This window comes from Astyanax mexicanus, chromosome 14 (genome assembly GCF_023375975.1).
Source record: "Astyanax mexicanus isolate ESR-SI-001 chromosome 14, AstMex3_surface, whole genome shotgun sequence".
Taxonomy (NCBI): Eukaryota; Metazoa; Chordata; class Actinopteri; order Characiformes; family Acestrorhamphidae; genus Astyanax; species Astyanax mexicanus.
Window position 1 is genome coordinate 45,446,261 of NC_064421.1, and position 19,239 is coordinate 45,465,499.

The 19,239-nt window shown below is 37.2% G+C and overlaps 3 protein-coding genes across 14 annotated transcripts in view; 2 read left to right on the forward strand and 1 right to left on the reverse strand.

Annotated features, from left to right (window-relative positions):
- hectd1 (HECT domain containing 1) overlaps positions 1-3,178 on the forward strand; it is a 37,343-nt gene extending 34,165 nt beyond the window's left edge. For all 11 annotated transcript variants that reach the window (XM_022672615.2, XM_007257904.4, XM_007257909.4 and 8 more), the window contains 3 exons: positions 822-972; positions 1,348-1,492; positions 2,109-3,178. In XM_022672615.2, the coding sequence (XP_022528336.2) occupies positions 822-972; positions 1,348-1,492; positions 2,109-2,246 (434 nt within the window). In that variant the 3' untranslated portion in view covers positions 2,247-3,178. The remainder of the gene's footprint in view (positions 1-821; positions 973-1,347; positions 1,493-2,108) is intronic.
- Positions 3,179-4,387: 1,209 nt separating this feature from the next.
- Positions 4,388-11,096, reverse strand: ap4s1 (adaptor related protein complex 4 subunit sigma 1). The gene is made up of 6 exons (XM_007257903.4): positions 10,793-11,096; positions 7,654-7,826; positions 6,485-6,571; positions 6,283-6,351; positions 5,655-5,666; positions 4,388-4,710 (listed from the first exon to the last, which is right to left on the reverse strand). Exons 2-6 carry the CDS (start codon positions 7,789-7,791, stop codon positions 4,582-4,584), a joined length of 435 nt encoding a protein of 144 aa, XP_007257965.2. The 5' UTR covers positions 7,792-7,826; positions 10,793-11,096; the 3' UTR covers positions 4,388-4,581.
- strn3 (striatin, calmodulin binding protein 3) overlaps positions 9,935-19,239 on the forward strand; it is a 28,883-nt gene continuing 19,578 nt past the window's right edge. Inside the window, exon 1 of one of the 2 annotated variants that reach the window (XM_022672614.2) lies at positions 9,935-10,472. In XM_022672614.2, the coding sequence (XP_022528335.2) occupies positions 10,203-10,472 (270 nt within the window). In that variant the 5' untranslated portion in view covers positions 9,935-10,202. The remainder of the gene's footprint in view (positions 10,473-19,239) is intronic. The other variant, XM_022672612.2, reaches the window with a different exon arrangement.

Below are 19,239 nucleotides of genomic sequence, written 5' to 3' on the forward strand. Positions count from 1 at the left end.
CATCATTCATTATTGAAGGTGCTGCGTTTGTGCTGTTACACATCTTTCACATTAGAATGATTGGGCAGGTTGTGGAGTTGGAGGGAGATTTCCAGCCACTGTAGTGAAATTCCAGTTATAGTGACTAATAACAACAGTGTGCAAAACACTTTTATAATACTGGGTCTGATAGATGGACGATTCTCGGATACATGGTGATGCATGGTAGTGGCATGTAGTGCATGTAGTGGGGGGGTAGTGCTTTAGTTACATGAGTTACATATGTGTTGCTGGGTGGAAAATAGACCACTGACCATAATTACCAATCCATTAATGGCCTTGTGTTCATAAACAGACCACTCATAAAAGGCGACCAGTTGATTTTATCACAAATTTTGCAGAGTAAAAGATGAGCTATAGTCCCTTTGCACTAGTTTTAGTGCAACCAAGGATGTCGCAGAATACGAAGTTACCCTGCATTTACCCTGCAGGCATCAGTCAGAGCAACAAGGAAGTATTAGTTTTCTTGTGGGAGGGCTCAATTTGTAGCCACAACAAGCTACAAACGGAGTTGAGATATTTTTTTAAATTTATGCAGATTAATTATTTAATTAATTAATTTATAAATTATCTTCAACAATTGGCCAAACAAATTCTTCACACCAATCCCAGACAAGGTTTTTTGTTTTTTAATTTATGCCGCATTTATCCCAATTTTCTCCCCAAATTAGCTATGCCATTTGGTAAAATAAAGTGGTTTTCTTTTACTGTAAGTTTGTGTATCTTTATTATAGGTGTGAATCATTGATAAGTAACACTTGTGCTGTCTTTTTCTGCTGCAGAGGGCTTTAACAGGGTGTTCCCTATGGAGAAACTAAGCTCATTCAGTCATAAAGAGGTCCAGATGATCCTGTGTGGGAACCAGTCTCCGTCCTGGACGGCTGAGGACATCGTCAACTACACTGAGCCCAAACTGGGATACACTCGAGACAGGTAGAGCATAAGTCTAAATAATAACTCTATACTTCTGTCTATTCTCTGCATCATAGCCCTTACCCACCCCATTATTAATTGCTTTGTAATGTGATTTTTGCTGTCATTGTTTCTTAGTTCAGAAAAAATAACCATATCGACCATTTCTCCCTTTCAGAGAAAGAAATGTACAATGTTTTTACATAAAAATACAGCCTTAAATATTTAACGGAGTTCTCCCAAAAGAGAGAAATGATCAATAAATGGTTATTTGTTGGAAGGCTCATTTAGGTGAAGTCACTAGTAAATGTTACCCGAAAAATGATATATTTAATATAATTTCATATTTAAATTTAAAAATCTAACTGGTTTTCTTTCCCATCACACTTCTGTCAGTCCTGGGTTCCTCCGCTTTGTGCGAGTTCTGTGTGGAATGTCCTCAGATGAGAGGAAAGCCTTCCTTCAGTTCACAACTGGTTGCTCAACACTGCCTCCTGGTGGACTCGCCAACTTGCACCCTCGTCTCACAATTGTTCGCAAGGTACGTAGTTTTACACTTTGTTCAGTTCATATTAACTGGGATTTTTTTTTTTAATTATTATTCCCTTCCAGTTATTTAACTCCATTATCAGACCAGGATTTTTGTGAATTTTCTTTCTGCCATTACACCACTAAATCTTGAAAATGTCTATTTAAGCATTACATAAAAAGCTTTCATGTTTGATAAGGAACATTACTACTGAAGAGCATAATTGTAATTGTAATAGAAAATATTAAAAAAATGTTTAAATCTGCTAATGTCAAAATAAAATGAATAAAATCATAAAATTGGCTCCTTATTAAACTTAATTTTAAAATCAATTTTTTTCTGAATACAAATCAAACAATTCATGTGCTCCAAACCTTTAGTTTCATTATGTCTATTTTTAAACATGTAGAATTTGGGTTGATTCCTGTTTCTGATGTAGAATTATCAAGTAGAGTAGAGCGAAAACGTGTCCTGTAGGAGATTTCAAGACCCTCAAATGTACAGTGTAAATAAGTTATTTTACTGTAGGGATAGAAAGGGTTTTCTATCAGCTAAACCTGTAGCCTGTATACGGGACAAGGCATTATAAAGGGTTTAACTCCTTTTGTCTTTTTTTTTTCATATTTAGGTGGATGCAACAGATGCCAGCTACCCCTCTGTAAACACATGCGTGCACTACCTGAAGTTGCCGGAGTATTCCTCCGAGGAGATCATGAGAGAGCGCCTTCTCGCCGCAACTATGGAAAAGGGCTTCCACCTCAACTGAGCATGCTCTCCCTGCACCACTGACCAACTCCCTGGACTGATGAAGCCTGTTGTGTTTTTGTTGCAGAAAAAAAAAAAAAAAAGAAAAATACAAAAGCTGTGCTCGTCAATGAAATCTCCCCCTCCTCTACACAGCCCCCACATTTACGCCTGTAACCAAAAGGAACCCCATGTTCAGCTCACTAGCTACTGAAACAGATTTAGGGCTGTGCCCCTGCCTATCTTGCCACAGACTCCTCATGGCCTCTCCTCGGGGCTCTGCACTGCTTTAAGGGCTCGAGCCACTGGTAGCCGAGGGCAGTCTCTCCTCGTATCCCGCGTTTACTCTCGTACCCGGCTCAGAGCGTCTACGTAAAACTCAGCATAGGCTTTCCTTTCAGACTCCCACGTAGCACAGTCATCTCACGCGCGCCAGACCCCGGTTTCCCTGAGAGGGGGGCACAATCACCTGCTTGTGTAGAGCTAACTGTAGAGTGTTTGGGTATTTCCAGGTTTTAAGTTTTACTAGTGCCTGCATTATTTGAACTATTAGGATTTTCTCTCCCCCTTCCCCCTTTTTTTGTTTGGCTTAAATCTTTCAGCGATCATGCCCACGTTTTCTTTTTATTTCTCCTCCTCCCCCCCTTCCTTACGCTGTATATTTCAATTGTTCATCTCTCTCTCTCTGCTGAAAGGATAAACGTCCCGGAGTGCATTTGTGTAATTTTACAATAAAGCTATAGAGACAAAAAGAAAAAAACACTGGTTCTGTGTGCTAGGCACATTTAAAAAAGAAAAAGAAAAGAAAAAGAAAGGTAAAAAAGCAAGCTATGCTTCTCATTGTATTTTCTTTGTATATTATAAACATTTATTTAACTCAAGTTGCAGTTTGAAGTAAACAAATATTTTCAAATGTGTATGCTCCAAAATAATCATTAAAATGTTTGCAAAGTATGAATTGAGTTTTGTGTTTTTCTATTTTTTTTTTTTTTTTTTAAATGTGCATTGATCATTTTTTATTGTGCATAAAGCCACTTTGAATGTCCACTTGTGTGGAAAACAAAATAAGAGACCACTTAAAAATTATGAGTTTCTTTGGTTTTACCACATGTAAAACCTCCAGAATATAATCAAGAGGAAGATGGATGATCAAAAGCCATCAAACCACCAAACTGAACTGCTTGAATTTTTGCACCAGGAGTAAAGCAGCATAAAGTTATCCAAAACAGTGTGTAAGACTGATGGAGGAGAACATGCCAAGATGCAGGTTATTCTATCAAATTGATTTCTGAACTCTTAAAACTTTATTAATATGAACTTGTCTTCTTTGTATTTTGAGGTCTGAAAGCTCTCCATTTTTTATTTGAGCCATTTCTCATTTTCTGCAAATAAATGCTCTAAATTACAATATTTTTATACGGAATTTGAAATATTGTGCCATATCACCCCTATTTATCACATCAGGCTACTACTTTTTAGCAAAAGACAAATTCACACTGTTCTCATTTCCCATTATATATCTACTAGAGACCGATTATATCTGGTCAGTATCATTTATTTTACTTTAATCCTGGATATATGGAGATGTTTGGAGTGCATTATTATTAGTATCATGATATTCTGGATCATTGACTTCTGTTATAAATCTGATAAAATTCTTGTATTTTTTGTTAATATCTCAGTTAGGGGTTTGCCATATCATATCAAAAGCAATAATAAAATTCATTTGTCATTTTGTTGCAGTAGTGTATTCTTGAAATATATATATATATATATATATATTTAATTCAGTGTTTTTTGTTGTATCGCCAAGAGTATCATTATCGCGAAAATACCATGAAATATTGCAATATTATTTTAGGGCCATATCGCACACCCCTAGTACAAATACAAACTGGGCTTATCAGCCTGCTCTATTTGAGAGCAAATTCCTGAACTGCTTTTTGTTCAGTCTGTCCCTGGATGTGTAACAAGTAAATCATAACTAAAGCCAAGCAGGTAAACATTTATATAGCAGCACATGATATACAGCAGTTATTACATTTAATTCTGTAATGTAAACGCAAACATGTCGGTAAAATCATGCAGAAAATCCATTTCTTGCTGAACAACTTTGAGAACTTATAAAAAAGAAAAAAAAAATATATATATATATATATATATATATATATATATATATATATATATATAAGAAAAATATATGTAAAGGTATGTAAAAGACTTTTAAAAGTCTTTTAAAGGCCATTATTCATATATACAAGAGTATTTCCCTTATGAATACTTAAATCATGCCTAACAAATAAAAATAACATATATTGCTGCAGTTTCAGTGTTTAAATAAAAAGAGTAGCTGTCTGTCATCCTTCTGCCATCTTATCTAAAGCCAGTAGAGGAGCCAGAATGCGGTTCTTGTTCGTCTCCACAACGTGTCCGTTCAGGATCATCTCATCAAGAATGATGTGCACCTTATCCAAGTTAAACATGATCTGATACAGAATTAAGGAATATCATTTTATATCAGCTGATAACATTGTAGGAACATTAAGACTACTACATGTTGTTCCCTTTTTAAATGCACATAACTTTATTTGATACATGCAAATGAATTAGCTTTGCAAATATAAATCAGTAAAAAATGTCCTTTTTAGAAAATACCAAATAAATATGAAAAATTTGGAATAATCCAGAAATAACATTTATAAATAAGCTGCACTGTACAAAAAAAAAATCCTACTGATTATAATCATTTTAAAATGTGTTTACTAATTATTAGATAATATTCTAATCCCCAAATTATAGAGTTAAAGTAATTAATTCATTTTAAATACATGTATTTAAAATACAACCTTAGAACCGTCCAAGGGTGGAGTCAGCCAAAATTAAGGTGTTAGTGCATAAAAATGTATATTATTCCTAGGATGTAATTACACATTTGTAAATGATGAAATGTGTGTGTTTCTTGGATTCAATGCTGAAAATAATCAACACAAAGCAACTGAACATCCAGACATTAAGATTAACATGACAGTCAAACATGAACTTTAACTTAACAGAACTACGCCCTGTTTAAGTAAGAGTTAAGTAACTATTAAGAGGAAGACTGCTTTTCATTCACAAAGTCACCAAACTGATGATCACCACTTTTTTACTATTTATTTCTATTTATTCACTTTCAGCCTTTGTGCAATAACACTGGCAAATGCCTACCCTAGGACATGCTGGGGAACCATGAGGCCTCTAATGTTAGTTATTTTTCTATATTTATATTTATATGTAATATTATGTATTTTGTATTTTTGTATATATAGATTCGATTTTATATCATTGTATATTTCCTGACACTTCTGTTCTGTTTTTCTTTTAAAATTGAAAATGCATATTTTATCTTAACTTTGGATTGTTAAATGCCGCAGGATTTTAAAAAGGATACATCCAGTTCACTCTGCAAGGAAAATGGAGAACACAGTCAGTGGTGGAAACAATGTTATGCAACTCATTATTATTATTATTATTATTATTATTATTATTATTATTCAGGGTTTATACACTTTTTAACCAATACATTTCCATGATTTTTTCTGGAATTTTTCATGTCTTCAAAGCAAATTTTCATGACCATACAATCTTTAAAACATCAGTGCAGACATGGACAATAAATCCAAAAACCAACAAAACATTTCTTATGATATATATATATATATATATTCTTTCTCAATAATAATAAAATGTGTATCAGATCCTGAGGGCTCCATTGTGTAGAGGCTAAATTACTGAATTAACTCTGAGCTGATGTATTTGTAGCTCAAAATAGATTTTCTCCATCAATAAACTGAAACACAAAGATTTGTAGAGCAAATTTCCATAACTTTTTCAAAACTTTATGGGTAGTTTTATTTTTCCAAAACTTATCCAGGCCTGGAAATTGCTATTTTCAAATTCCATTACTTTTACAGGTTTTTCATGACCGTATGAACCCTGATTATTATTATTATTATTATTATTATTATTATTATTATTATTATTATTATTATTATTATTATGGGTCAGCTTTAACTTACCACACGACTGAAATACTTGTCGAGCACTTCAACAAAGTTGTGGACGAGCTCATAGATGGAGAGTTCATTCTGAACGGTGAGTAAACATAAAAAAAACATTAATGTTAATAACAATTTAACTAAGTATATGTTTTTCTTTTACAGCGTAATCATTATTTGCCATGATCACTATTATCAATACCCAGAGCAAGTAAGAACTCACTTCATTGTCAGTGATGCCGACGACAATAAAAAGAGCTGCATACTGACGATAGACCAGTTTGTAGTCCTTATACTCCACAAATGAGCACTGAAAAAAGGAGGAAACATGACAAACAACCATGAAAAAATATAGAAATAATGAAGAACAGCATCAACAGTCAGTGAAGGAGTTTTCTTTGATCATTGTACATTTCAGTATGCCATTACACTACCACCACCATGCTTCACAGTTTCAAGATCATCCCATGTATTTGTGGCTTTTTTTTTTTTAAATATGTGGTTTTTACCAGGGCTCCATACTAACTCTGTCCCACCATCCTGGGAACAATAAAAAAATAGCACATGGGATGGAATTAAAGGTCTTGCTGGAAATCAAATCTAATCTAATCTAAACAAATGTATTTGTATAGCACTTTTCACAAGTGATGTTGTCACAAAGCATCTTTACAGAAAAGTGATCACATGACAGAGAATCAGGCAAAATAATAAACAGGGTATTTTGACATTATTACTCACGCTTAAGTTAAGTTACTTACACGTAATTACGTTTTTCACAGGAAAGGAAGTGCATATGTGGAGTTTTTACACATATAGTTGGATTGCTCTGGTCTGAAACAGTTGACAAGTTTGTAAACTTGGAGCATTTCTGAAATGTATAAGCGTAATTCCAAAGCACATCTGTATATGTAGGGTGTATATTATAGCTAATAGTTGTGGCAAATCAGGGTTAGATTATGTTTTGGCCACAAACAAACCACTCAGAGTACATGAGACTGAAGCAAAACACCTACTCCAGGGGTGCAGTTATTTTGCAATTACTGTATTCACACCTTCCCCAAAAAAAACTGAACCCAGGGTCCTTTTTAGCTCATTTTTAGTTGAAACTATAAAGTGCAGGTGTGAAAAAGTCCAGGCCTGAATGCTTGACCCCTCACAGTAAAAGTCTTTTGCCGGCAAGTTTTAAATCCATTTCACACCCTGCTCTACACATTTCTAACACATATTATATCTGGGCTGCAAGTTACTGGACAACAATTCCGTCAAGTCAAATCAAGTAGTAAACTTTAATTCATTTATGACTGGTTAGGAACAGCAGTAGGTGCCTTTGTAAAGGATTTATTTTATTAGGAAGCATTAGTTATAAACGAGACAGAAAAACGTGAGACTTACCTCCTCTTTCTTGCGAAATAAACAACCTTTGACCACATCTGCTTCCAGGGCAGCCCTCTTTCCTATGTCCACATGCTCATAGTACTTAGACAGGCGAGTCTGCCCCTGCTTATTGACCATCAACAGGAACTTGATCATGGTCAATTGGGAAGGTGGGAACACTATAAAGAACACTAGAATGAGAAAAAAAGAAAGAAAAAAAAGATTATGCAGCTAAAACTGTAACACTGTTATTGTTTTTTATAATTTTATTATTTATTATTTTTATTATGTTATTGTTTTGTCAATGCCATAATTAATACGTATTTACAGTTTTACTGTAATTGGGTTTATTTGCAAATTACGGTTATTAAGATTGTGTTACTCATACATTATCACGCATCATGTATGTGTACTGTTATAATTTATAATATTGTAAAATAAATAATAAAAAAAGTATTTTAGTAAGTCTTCGAGTTGTCCAGCAGACTAAATCACTGCCACTATGATCAGGAGATCGCCGGTTTGAATCCTGTTCCTGCAGCTTGCCGTCAGCTACCGGAGCCCTGAGAGAGTGCAATTGGCCTTGCTCTCTCTACGGTGATGTTGATCAGTACAAGGCGTCTGTGAGCTGATGTATCAGAACCGAGTCGCTGCGCTTTCCTCCAAGCAATGCTGCATCAAGGCATATGCTAGTCTTCACCCTCCTGGTGTTGGGCATCACTAGTGATAAGGGGAACCCGAATGAGTGGGTTGGGTAATTGGCCATGTAAATTGGGGAGAAAATCAGATAAAAGTGTATTTTTGTTCATAATTCAATTTTATATATATTTTTTGTTTTATTTTTGACCAGTTTCACTTAATGCTCATTAAAATTAAAAATTCAGCATCTTTTATAATTTAAGTATTGCATACGTTCACACAGAAAAACAACACTCAAATTTGTTCGTTTTAACACTCAATACATGGTTGGGACTTCTCTACCATACATTCATACCAAACTGCATCATACCATACTGCATCAGTGTGGTGTGGCATGGATGCAATCAGCTTGCTATGGCAATGGAAAGATTTTACTGAAGCCCAGTTTGCATTGGTAGTGGCCTTCTGCTCATCTGCATTGCTGTGTCGAGTGTTATTCATCTTCCTGACAGTGTCTTACAGATTCTCTATTTGGTTTAGGTCTAAAGAGTTGGCTGGCCAATCGAGCACAACAATATCATGGTCAGCAAACCATTTGCCAGTAGTTTTAGTACTGTGGTCAGGTGCCAAGTCATTCTGCTACAGGAAATCTCAATATAGCTTGTCAGCATTCGAAAGCACAAAGTGTTCTAAAACCTAAAAATACACAGTGGACCAGCATCAGCAGATGATTTGGTTGCCCAAACAATCACAGATTACGGAAATTCACACTGTACTTTGAACTTCTTGTTAAAAGAGTTGAAAGAGGTTTTTGACCACTGAGCAACAGTCCAGTTCTTTTTCTCAGTAGCCCAAATCTGAGGCTGTCTTTCAGAAGGGTTCAGGAGTGATTGACAGGTGTGGCAGGTGTAGCCCCTTTCCTCAAAACGTTGAGTGATGAAACTGGCACTCATCAGGACTGCCCCAAGAAAGGAGGACCAATAGGTACCTCTGTTGCACAGGATAAGCTCATCATAGTTAGGTTACCAGTTTAGATACCTCAGGTTTTAAACAGCACACCAGATAAGAGCCAGCTTAATGTTTTTCTCAGAGTATTTTGTAAGGTTTGTTTAACATCTTTTTTCAATAAACTTTCAATAAGATTCCTTATGTGTTCCTTCATACTCTAGAAGTAGTATTGTATGGCATATTCCGCAAAATCTGTGCCATTTCATTTCAGGTTTGGGTCTTGAAAAAAAAAAACAAATATGGCTTTGCATCTTTTAGAAAACTACAATGTGCATGCATATATAGTGATTTTTGTCATAAATATATTTTTGACCACTTAATTCAAATAATGACTTTCTTGACAGAAAATCAAATGAATTAGTTCTTACTTACTTACTTTTGAACATGCTTTTTAAATGTCATAAGTTTTGGTAACAGGACAAATAAAAATATAGTAGAGTTGAAAACAGATGAAAAAAAGTAATTTAAAATCATTCATTCTGTGGAATAGCCCTTATATATTATTCTTCGAGATTACTGTTATTATAGCTAACTGTGAGTGCTGTGAGGCGACAGCTCTCAGTCTGCGCATGCGCTCTGTCTGCGCCGCTGTGTTCTGTGTCTGGCCGGTAGAGAGCAGAGCAGGGCTGGGTGAGCTGGGTCCCGTCATGCAGCGCGAGCTGAATCCCCCTGTCGCCCGCAGTGAGGAGACTCTCATCCAGGGAGCGGACTAATGGCGGCCGGCGGAGCCGTGCGCTCACTCTGAGCCCGGAGCACACACCGCGTCCAGCGCCGCGGGCGAACCCGCAGCAGCCTGTAGCGGGGCGAGCGCTGCTTACCGAGGGCGAAGGGGGCGGGGGATCGGCGAGAGAGAGAGAGGGAGCGAGCGCGACTGTGGTCGTGCGGCGACTTGGAGCGGGACATTGCTATTTTTAAAGAAAATGGATGAACACCCCGGCGGAGGAGGAGGAGCAGCAGCAGGGGGAGGAATGGCCACCGCCAGACAGCAGCAAGCGCCGCAGCAGGGAAACCATAACGCCGTTAATCCCCAGATCGGACCCGGGGGGACGGCGCCAGCGGTCCAGCAGCAAGACGAGATGCCGCGGCCGCAGCAGTACACGATCCCGGGGATCCTGCACTACATCCAGCACGAGTGGGCCCGGTTCGAGATGGAGCGGGCGCACTGGGAAGTGGAGCGGGCCGAGCTGCAGGTAGCTATGCTATGATATGCTAAGCTAAGATAAGCTATGGATTTAGCTAGAGACTTACTGAGCTATGCGTTAAGTTAGCTTGCTAACTACCTAGCTAAACAATGTTTAAAAGGTGCCAGATCCCCTTAATTTACTACCTAGTTAAATAACATAGCTGCATAGCTAACGTACTTAGTTAGCTAGCTAACCCCTTGTTATATGGCTGGCTTGCTAGGTTATCCCCAGCTAATGCTAGCTAAGCTAATTTAACTAGCGTTTCTGGATCAGAGAAGAGACCACAGCTCACAAATACATGTCCGTCTCCTGTCTGTGCTCCTTACCTACGATGTGGGATCTTCTCCTCGCTGTGTGCGGTTCCTCTGAGCTGATACAGTTCACCCTCAGCTGTGGTAACCCGGAGGAAGCCGCTCCTCACGCAGCCCTGCTGACTTTGTCAACTAATCTCCCGTTCAGCCATTTTGTTTTGGTCATCATGGCGTCGGCGTGCTTCCAGTCTTTATGAAGCTACTTCAGCTCGTTAGCGACCCGTCCGGGGACTTCTCTCCGCGTTTACTCGATCAGAACAGAACAGACAGCTTACTCTGAGCTTTAGTTAAGCAGTGCAGTGGACTGACACAGAAATACCCCTTCAAAACCTCGGACAGATAGTGTGGAGATGAGGGGTTAACTGATCTAGCTAAAATAACTAACGTAATCTGGGTTACAGTGATTTTGCTTGTTAGCTTTAGATTTATCGTAGCTAGCCGACATACTTCATACTAGGGGTGGGAATCACTGTGTCTGAAAAGTGTGAAATAAATGCCCAGTTGATGCCTTACTGCCCACAATATATTTCACTTAGCTATAAGGCAGTTTACTAACCTATCTTGGCTAATAAAGATGTCTGTATTGAACAAAAATGGAGAAAATAGCTAGGTTAGGTGAATACATCCTGACGTTGACAAGACGTGAGGTTTTACCTGGGTTGTCATTAGCTGTTAGCTAATATTATACTAATATTCGATTTAGACATAACTGGGTTCATTTCTTCCTAAAAATACAGAAACAAAACATAGAATACAGCTTGGCAGTGCTAAAAACCCGAAAACGTCTTCATACAACGAAACTTCCAAAACAGACCTTACTAACAAAAAACTGAATTGATGGATTAAGTCTTTTCACACTTTAAACCAACTAACTAGCATTTATTACGTTTAAACAAAATAAAATACTCAAATAAGCAAACTGACTGCAGCTCTTTCAAATGTGGTATTATTCCAATGTTGTGAAATATCCATAAACTGCTATCAGTGCTGGGACATTAGTCTAATAACTGTTTCAGTAGATAGACATTTGCTTCTGTCAAAAACCTGTAAAGAACTGTGATTTTCATATTTCATACTTTTCCATAACTTAAATACAAGTAAAATTGTTTACACTGTGTTTAATATAAAAGTTATTGTGAGTAGCATGTATATTTAAAGTAATGTGTATTATTTTTTACAATTTCTCCCAGTCCTAAGTGCCATAAAGTAGAACTATTCTGCTGCTGGTAAAATGTCTGGGTAGAGCACAAATATTTTATTTTCCAAATAATATGTGTAATATAAGCTTAATTCGAACAGAAATCAAATATTGATGTTGGACCCCGCATGACAATATCCTATTGCAGATAAAAATACAATGTACCCCTGTGTTGATGTTTCATCTTACCCCTACTTCATACTCCTAGCTAGCCATACTGTTGGTTGAGAGGACTGTGTACAAACAAAAACAAGTATTAGGCTAGCTAGTTGTTTTAGGATGGGTAAAGTCTTTTCACTCTAATATTTCAGTTGTGTTCGGTTTGGTTTGAGTAGTTTGTAATATTTTATGTAGAAGTATTGGAGTGAGACCTTTTTAGAAGGGTTACAGCCAACATGCAACAACTCACTAACTATAGTTAAATTAGTTGGCCTTTATGTCCAGTAACTCAAATCCAAAACACTTTGGAAAGAAAAGTTGTACAGTTAACCCATAATGGGTAACCTAACATTAATTGTGCTAATGAGAGCTAGAAAAATATGTAATTCTAGATAGCTGCAGAGTTATTTAGACTAGTACAAATGCTAACAATTAGACAAATCTGATGTAATATGTAATATGTGAAGTTGTATTATATGTAATATAACTTTAGATATTCAGGTTCTGACTAGTGTTACTACTATTATTGCAATCTCAATTTTATTGCAATCTCTAATCTGAATTACTGTGTAGATATCTGGAACTACAGTTTCTAGAAGTAAAAATGTAGCTGTGGGACCCGTAACTGTGGCTTTTACTAGTAAAATGGAATTATAGTTAAGAGAAAGGGAGAGAACTCAATGGTAAAACAGTGGTGGCATGTAACTAGTCCAGATTAAATCAAGCATATATGTCTTGTCATTATGTTTTATTAAAAATAATTTATAGATCTCTAGCTCTTATATAACCAGTGGAATATGATTTTAAGTTAAGTTAGACCTTACTGGTGTGATTTCAGACTAAAATGACTATATGCGACACAAATTCGCTTCTCCTCACTTACTGGAGACACATTGCGGCTACAGTGCAGCCTTGTCTGCCTCTCTGTGAAAGTTAAAAGTGGATGTTCAGAGTTTTGTGAATGTGATGTATGAAAAGGTGCTGAAGGCTTGTGACAGGAGGTTATGATGTTGTGCAATGTGTGCACAGTACACAGCTCTGTGGGATCAAGTTGAGGAGGATGTGTTGTTGTCACCGCTTCTGTGTGGACTTGTTCTCTGACACATACTTTCAGGATGACGCCTGTTCTAGCGTACCATGGGTCTATAGAGCTCTATTAGGTTTGGGACATATTTGCCTATAGAGTGTTCTGTGTGCTTAGTACTCCAATAACGCGTGGTGAATGACCTAAATAAATATAAATATAAAATTTAAAAGTAAGAGGCCAACTAAGGGTTACGATTTACTGTTAAATGTGACTGGAAGTCTTGTGCACAGCAAGGTGTATGTGTGTGTTTAAGAGAGAAGACAACACAGCCCTAATGGATTGTAGCTACCCTAATATTAATCAAATCAAATTTATTTGTATAGCGCTTTTTACAACAGGTGTTGGCACAAAGCAGCTTTACAGAAACATGATTACAGGACAAAGAATCAGGCAAAACATTAAACATAGAAAATACAGAATACAGAACCCCCAGTGAGCGCGGAGGCAAGGAAAAACTCCCTCAGAGCTGCAGGAGGAGGAAGAAACCTTGGGAGGACCAAGACTCACATTTGAGGGGGGACCATCCTACCACTGGTCAAACGGCTTTTAAATTAAAATTTAAAAAGTCTTAACACAATTTTAATATTAACACAATGGCTGGCTCAATGTCAGGCACTGTTCTGTAAAGATCTTACAGGGCTGTTCATTTCACAGAAGAGGCAGAGCTGTTAGTAGAGACCTCCTTAGAAGGCACATCAGCGCTTCTTCTCACTTGTTATTTGGGTTAGATCAGGGTTTGTAGGTCATGGCAGCAAAATGCTCTTCTGAATCTTCTGTCATGACCTATGAGACAAAATTATCCCAGTCAAATTCTCAGGTTTAAGCTTTATTTTGAATGTAGTAAATGCTATTATTTAACCATTTGCAAAATAAAAAGCTTTCTGCTTTGGTACAAGGTGACTGATAAACAGTGATCCATCATAAGAAATGTACTCAATAAAATATTGAAAAGGAGATATACTTATTTTTTTGTATTGAATATATTTGGCTCAATATTCAATAAAAGCTAGTCTAATGCTGACCTTACTCCTAACGACGCAGACAAATTTCCAGAGTTGGGAAAATAATTTTGAGTCGCGCTAGAGTGGATCTGCTGTTGCCTCATCTCGATCATTCGGTGTAAGGTGGTTAAATTAAAGGTTTAAGTCAGTATTTTTCTCGTCCTGGCGTTCAGATAAAATCAGCAGTGTTTAAAATTATCATAAGTATTTCAAAATATGTTTACAAACAATTTGAAAGAACACATTTTGCAGTTATTGTGCCGTATATGGTAGAGTCTATATACAGTATTTTAAACACAGGTAGCACTTTAGACATTATATTTAAAGTGATTTTATTTTGCACTACTTTGTCTTATTGTGCAGTGTTATTTTTTATATGAAGTTTAATAAATACACATTTTGCAAGAATTATTTTTTTATCGCATTAATTCTATTTAAATCAAAGGCAGATGTATAGCAGTGAAACTGTGATTCTTTGCTATACAAGGTTGTAGCAAAAAAAAGGGGTAAAAGAAGCTTACAAGCAGAATTGAACACAAAATGTATTCTGTTAAATATCAAGAACTAACAGTGTGACAAAAATAGACTGTTGTTGGGAACAAAAGTTGTAAATCACAGTATTGATAAACACATTATTTGTAACTTAATATGTTTTATGTATTGTATGTAAACTCCACCAAAAGCAAAGAAAGAATTGAGTTGCCGTCTTGCAAATAGTGATCCCCAGTTTAGACAAAATCATGTGACTCGTCTGTGAGTAAAAAGTCTGTAACTTGTGTTTAGGTGTGAGAGGGTGTCAGATTTTTTTGTCTGTTAAAAGTCTTTTTTTATAGTATTTTCAAAGTCAAGTAGTGTATGGGTAGCATAATGCTGTATGGCATTATAAAAATGCAGGATGTTTAATTGTGTATTGGTTCAGTCAATTCATGAAACAACTCTATTTAATATTGGTGGCAATAAGAGACAAAAAAAAATCAGTAATCATAGTTTGAAACGTATTGTTGTGAAACTTCAATGGCACATTTGCACACAATTTCCCACTCATCCTTACTGATGAATTTTTAATGTTGAAAATTTCAGTGACGCAGCCTGCCAAAGGCTGCCAAATGCTGATGGGCTAGCATGAATAAATTAGGACTAGCTCACTAAGATTTTAACAGCCTACAAGGCTTTTTTTGCTTTTCAAACTGGTTGGATATTGAGGAGTGAAAATGAAAGGTTAAGCAATGGGTTTCCAGCCTGTGAATTCAGTGGGTTGCCTACAAACTTTTAACTCGAGTAGATTTACAGAAAATCTTGGTTCATCCTGTTGTAAGTGCTGCTAGTTTTCTTGTAGAAATAATAAAATGTATGCACCACATTTGAGGTGTAGAACCTTATTCCCTGTAATATATCAGTATTGGTTCCTCTCAATTGATGTTTATTCAGTGATGTGACACATGCAGAGCTAGAAATATTTATATTTATTTATTTATTTTTTATAGGTAGCTCACACAAATGTGCAGAACATGGCATTCCCAGGACTAGTATGATTAGCACTTGTTGAGGAAGACTTAAATGCTTAAAATAGAATGTGCTTTAACGAACATACTATATATAACAGTGATGCTATATCCAGCCATGGTTTCAGTACACAGTAGGAATGTAATAATGCAGTGACAATGGCGTGACAATGCATTGAGATAATCCACTACCTGCATTTCAAGTCTAAAGAAAAACATTCTAAAAAAAACTTGGGATAGTAAACTCACTATTTCAGAGCAAGACATTTTTTGTAAAGAGAATTCCAAGCAATTCATTGTTTTGGGTGTCTTTTGAGGGAAAAGACAGGAATGCAGGCAGGCCAATAATAGAAACCTTTTATTTCTCAGTCACGCCTTTGTAATGTGTCCAGCTGGTGGTTTTACATTATCTTGTTGAAAAATGTATGAACATTCCTGGAGAAGGCATCTTGTCACTGATGTGCCAGAAAGCTTAGAGTGGCAACATGTAGCTGCTAGCTTCATCAGACTTCATAAAATTTAATGGTGATCTTAGCATTTTTGATATAAATTGTGGTAAAAGGCAATAAAGAAAATGACACTATGTAAAAGTGTTTTGTTACCTGTAAGATACAGATGACTTTAAGGCAATGTGATTCCAGTTTCAGAATGCTATGATACTGATATAATGTTGGGTTAAGCTGTTTTACAGGAAAGGAATACACTATTTTTCTAGAAGATTTTTACTCTGTTAGGGCGTTTTCACACCAGCACTGTTTGGTCTGATTAAAACGGACTTCGGTTCATTTGTACTTTTAGTGTCGTTCATTTTAGCAGGTGTGAATACTAATAATTGCACTCAGGTACAGATCAAAACAACTGGACTGAGACCTGCTAGAGGAGGTGGTCTCGGTCCAGTTCCAAATGAAGAGTGACCCAGCTTACCGCATAGGTTGTGCACGACTACAAAGAGGTTTTATTTAGGTTCAGATTAAAATTATAAACTAAACACATACTTTGCGCTGCACAGCGGGGTGGTGTTCTCGGAGATGGGAGAACAGGTTTGACGTATGTCCATCTTTAGCTGTGACTTTACAGCCACATAGTTGCTGAGTGTAAACATGCTGGTTGGGTCCAGCTGGTCACATTTGCTTTTGTTGGTGCACGTCTTGCTGGCGCATCTGTGACCAAGGCAGCAAGACTTTGTGATGTATCAAGAGCCACGGTATCCAGGGTAATGTCAGCATACCACCAAGAAGGACCAACCACATCCAACAGGATTAACTGTGGAAATCGGATAGCCATCCTCGGGTGCGTTCGGCGGGTATCCGAAATAGTCCCACACTGCTGATTTTAGTTTTTTTAGGCGGACGGAGATTTGTTTAGTCTGATGCACTTTCTGCTGTTCTCACCGCTGTATGCTGAGCAGCTGAAGCGGAGCAGAGTTGCGCATGCGCGGGTGAGTTTCTCTGCTGGCTTGCGTTTTACCGGTAATAAGCAAACACACACTGTATGATAACCGTGCATTTTAATACCATGGTATACCGTGAAACCGGATACCGCTGCAACCCTATGTCCCACTAATGAACTTTTCCTTCTAAGTCATTTATATGCACTTATATGGACAAAAGTATTGGGACAAGACAAGCTTTTTGTGTGCATTTGCACACCCCTGTTAAATAGGGCTCTTTCACACCTTCCTTGTTTTGTCTTCTCCATTTGTTCCAAACCAAAATAACAGGTGTAAAAGTTGCCGCAAACCACTGCCCGGGTCAACTTGACTAGTTTGTGTGCAGCGTAAATAAAAGCACTTTTTCCGGCAGGGAGGCAGAATTCTACACAACACCTGAAAGGGCAACAGTCCACTAAATCCATATCCGAACGGGATTAGTTTCTCAGGTGGTCCTGGGGTAATTTTCTCTTTTATGGGGTTTTAATATTTAAAATAGATATTTGTCCAATGCTACACACTTTAATTACCCTTTGCATTTGTTGCTGAACTGAAGATCCTCTGCTCATTAAAAAAAAGCTTTTTTTGGGTGCTGCTTTGTACCAAGTAATACTTACAATGTTGTCATTACCTGTTTGGTATTACTTAATTATTTAGGTTTAGTAGCATCCGCAGTCATTAAAAAAAAATGGTGTTTTGCGGTAGTGCCCTTTTTGATTGTGTTTTTACTTTGAGCTGCACGGTGCAGTTCTATAGCTAAAGGAGGTGCTGACTCTCTCTATTGATGCTTGTTGGAGTTTTACAGCCAACTTTTCCTGGAAGGGTTAATGTAGCATCTAGCTCTGCCCTTGATTTTCTACGTTCACCTGAATTAGCTGAAAGACAATCAGCCCCAAAAATAACGATTGAGCACTCTTATTAAATAAATGCAATGCACCATGTATTTATGAACTTTTTTAGTAGGGGCATAAGAAAATATTGATATATTGAAGTTCATATACACAGTCCAAAGAAAATTAATTGAAATTCAGCTGAACAATATTGAATTGCACCATAAACTATAGCAAACTAATTGGCTCAACTAACATTATTAAGTTTCTTGTTAAAAGTTGGTCTAGCTAAATAATCTGTTTTGGCAAAATTTAGTAATTGAAGCAACTATTTGCCATGCTCAGTTTGACTCATCAGTTGAACAGGGTCTACTAAGCATTTCTTCAGGGGTTTTCACCTGATGTTGGTCATGCTATTTGCATATTGGGTGTGTTCTCCCACCTGTCACTCACCATCATGGTATATGCTGTTCTCCACAGGCTGCTGCCTTCTTTGTGGCTTTATATTCTGTCTGAATGTATATATAATAATAAACAGTCTGGCTATTAGAGGAAGTTGCCATGTTTTGTGTTGCTGAGTGTAAACATGCTGGTTGGGTCCAGCTGGTCACATTTGCTTTTGTTTGTGCACGTCTTGCTGGCGCATCTGTGACCAAGGCAGCAAGACTTTGTGATGTATCAAGAGCCACGGTATCCAGGGTAATGTCAGCATACCACCAAGAAGGACCAACCACATCCAACAGGATTAACTGTGGACGCTGTAAGAGGAATCTGTCTGAAAGGGATGTTCGGGTGCTAACCCGGATTGTATCCAAAAAAAACATAAAACCACGGCTGATCAAAAAATATATATATATTTTTAGTTTGTATACTTATCTCAACTAAGGCTTTCTAGGTGGCACAGCTGGGGTTGGACTCAATACTCAAATGTAGTGCTGTGTGTTTTTACAGTCTATAGATACAAGTGTTTTCTTTTGCAATACTGTATTGATTTTCAAAAACACAGTATTGATTTAAATGAAAGATTGGTGGAAGACAGTGGTTGTGTTGCGTGTCAACCCTGACTTTTTGAGACCTGTGCTTTACCGACCCGGTCCGGGAGCATTTTCTGTGAATCCCCATTATCTGACAGCTGTATGGAGCAATGTGTCATGCCCTGGCAGGAGTTATTCTTACCTCAGTTTCTGAGGCCTGCTCCTATGCAAGACTCTGGATTTGGGCACTGACCTCACCATATTTCCTCTGGGCTGATAATT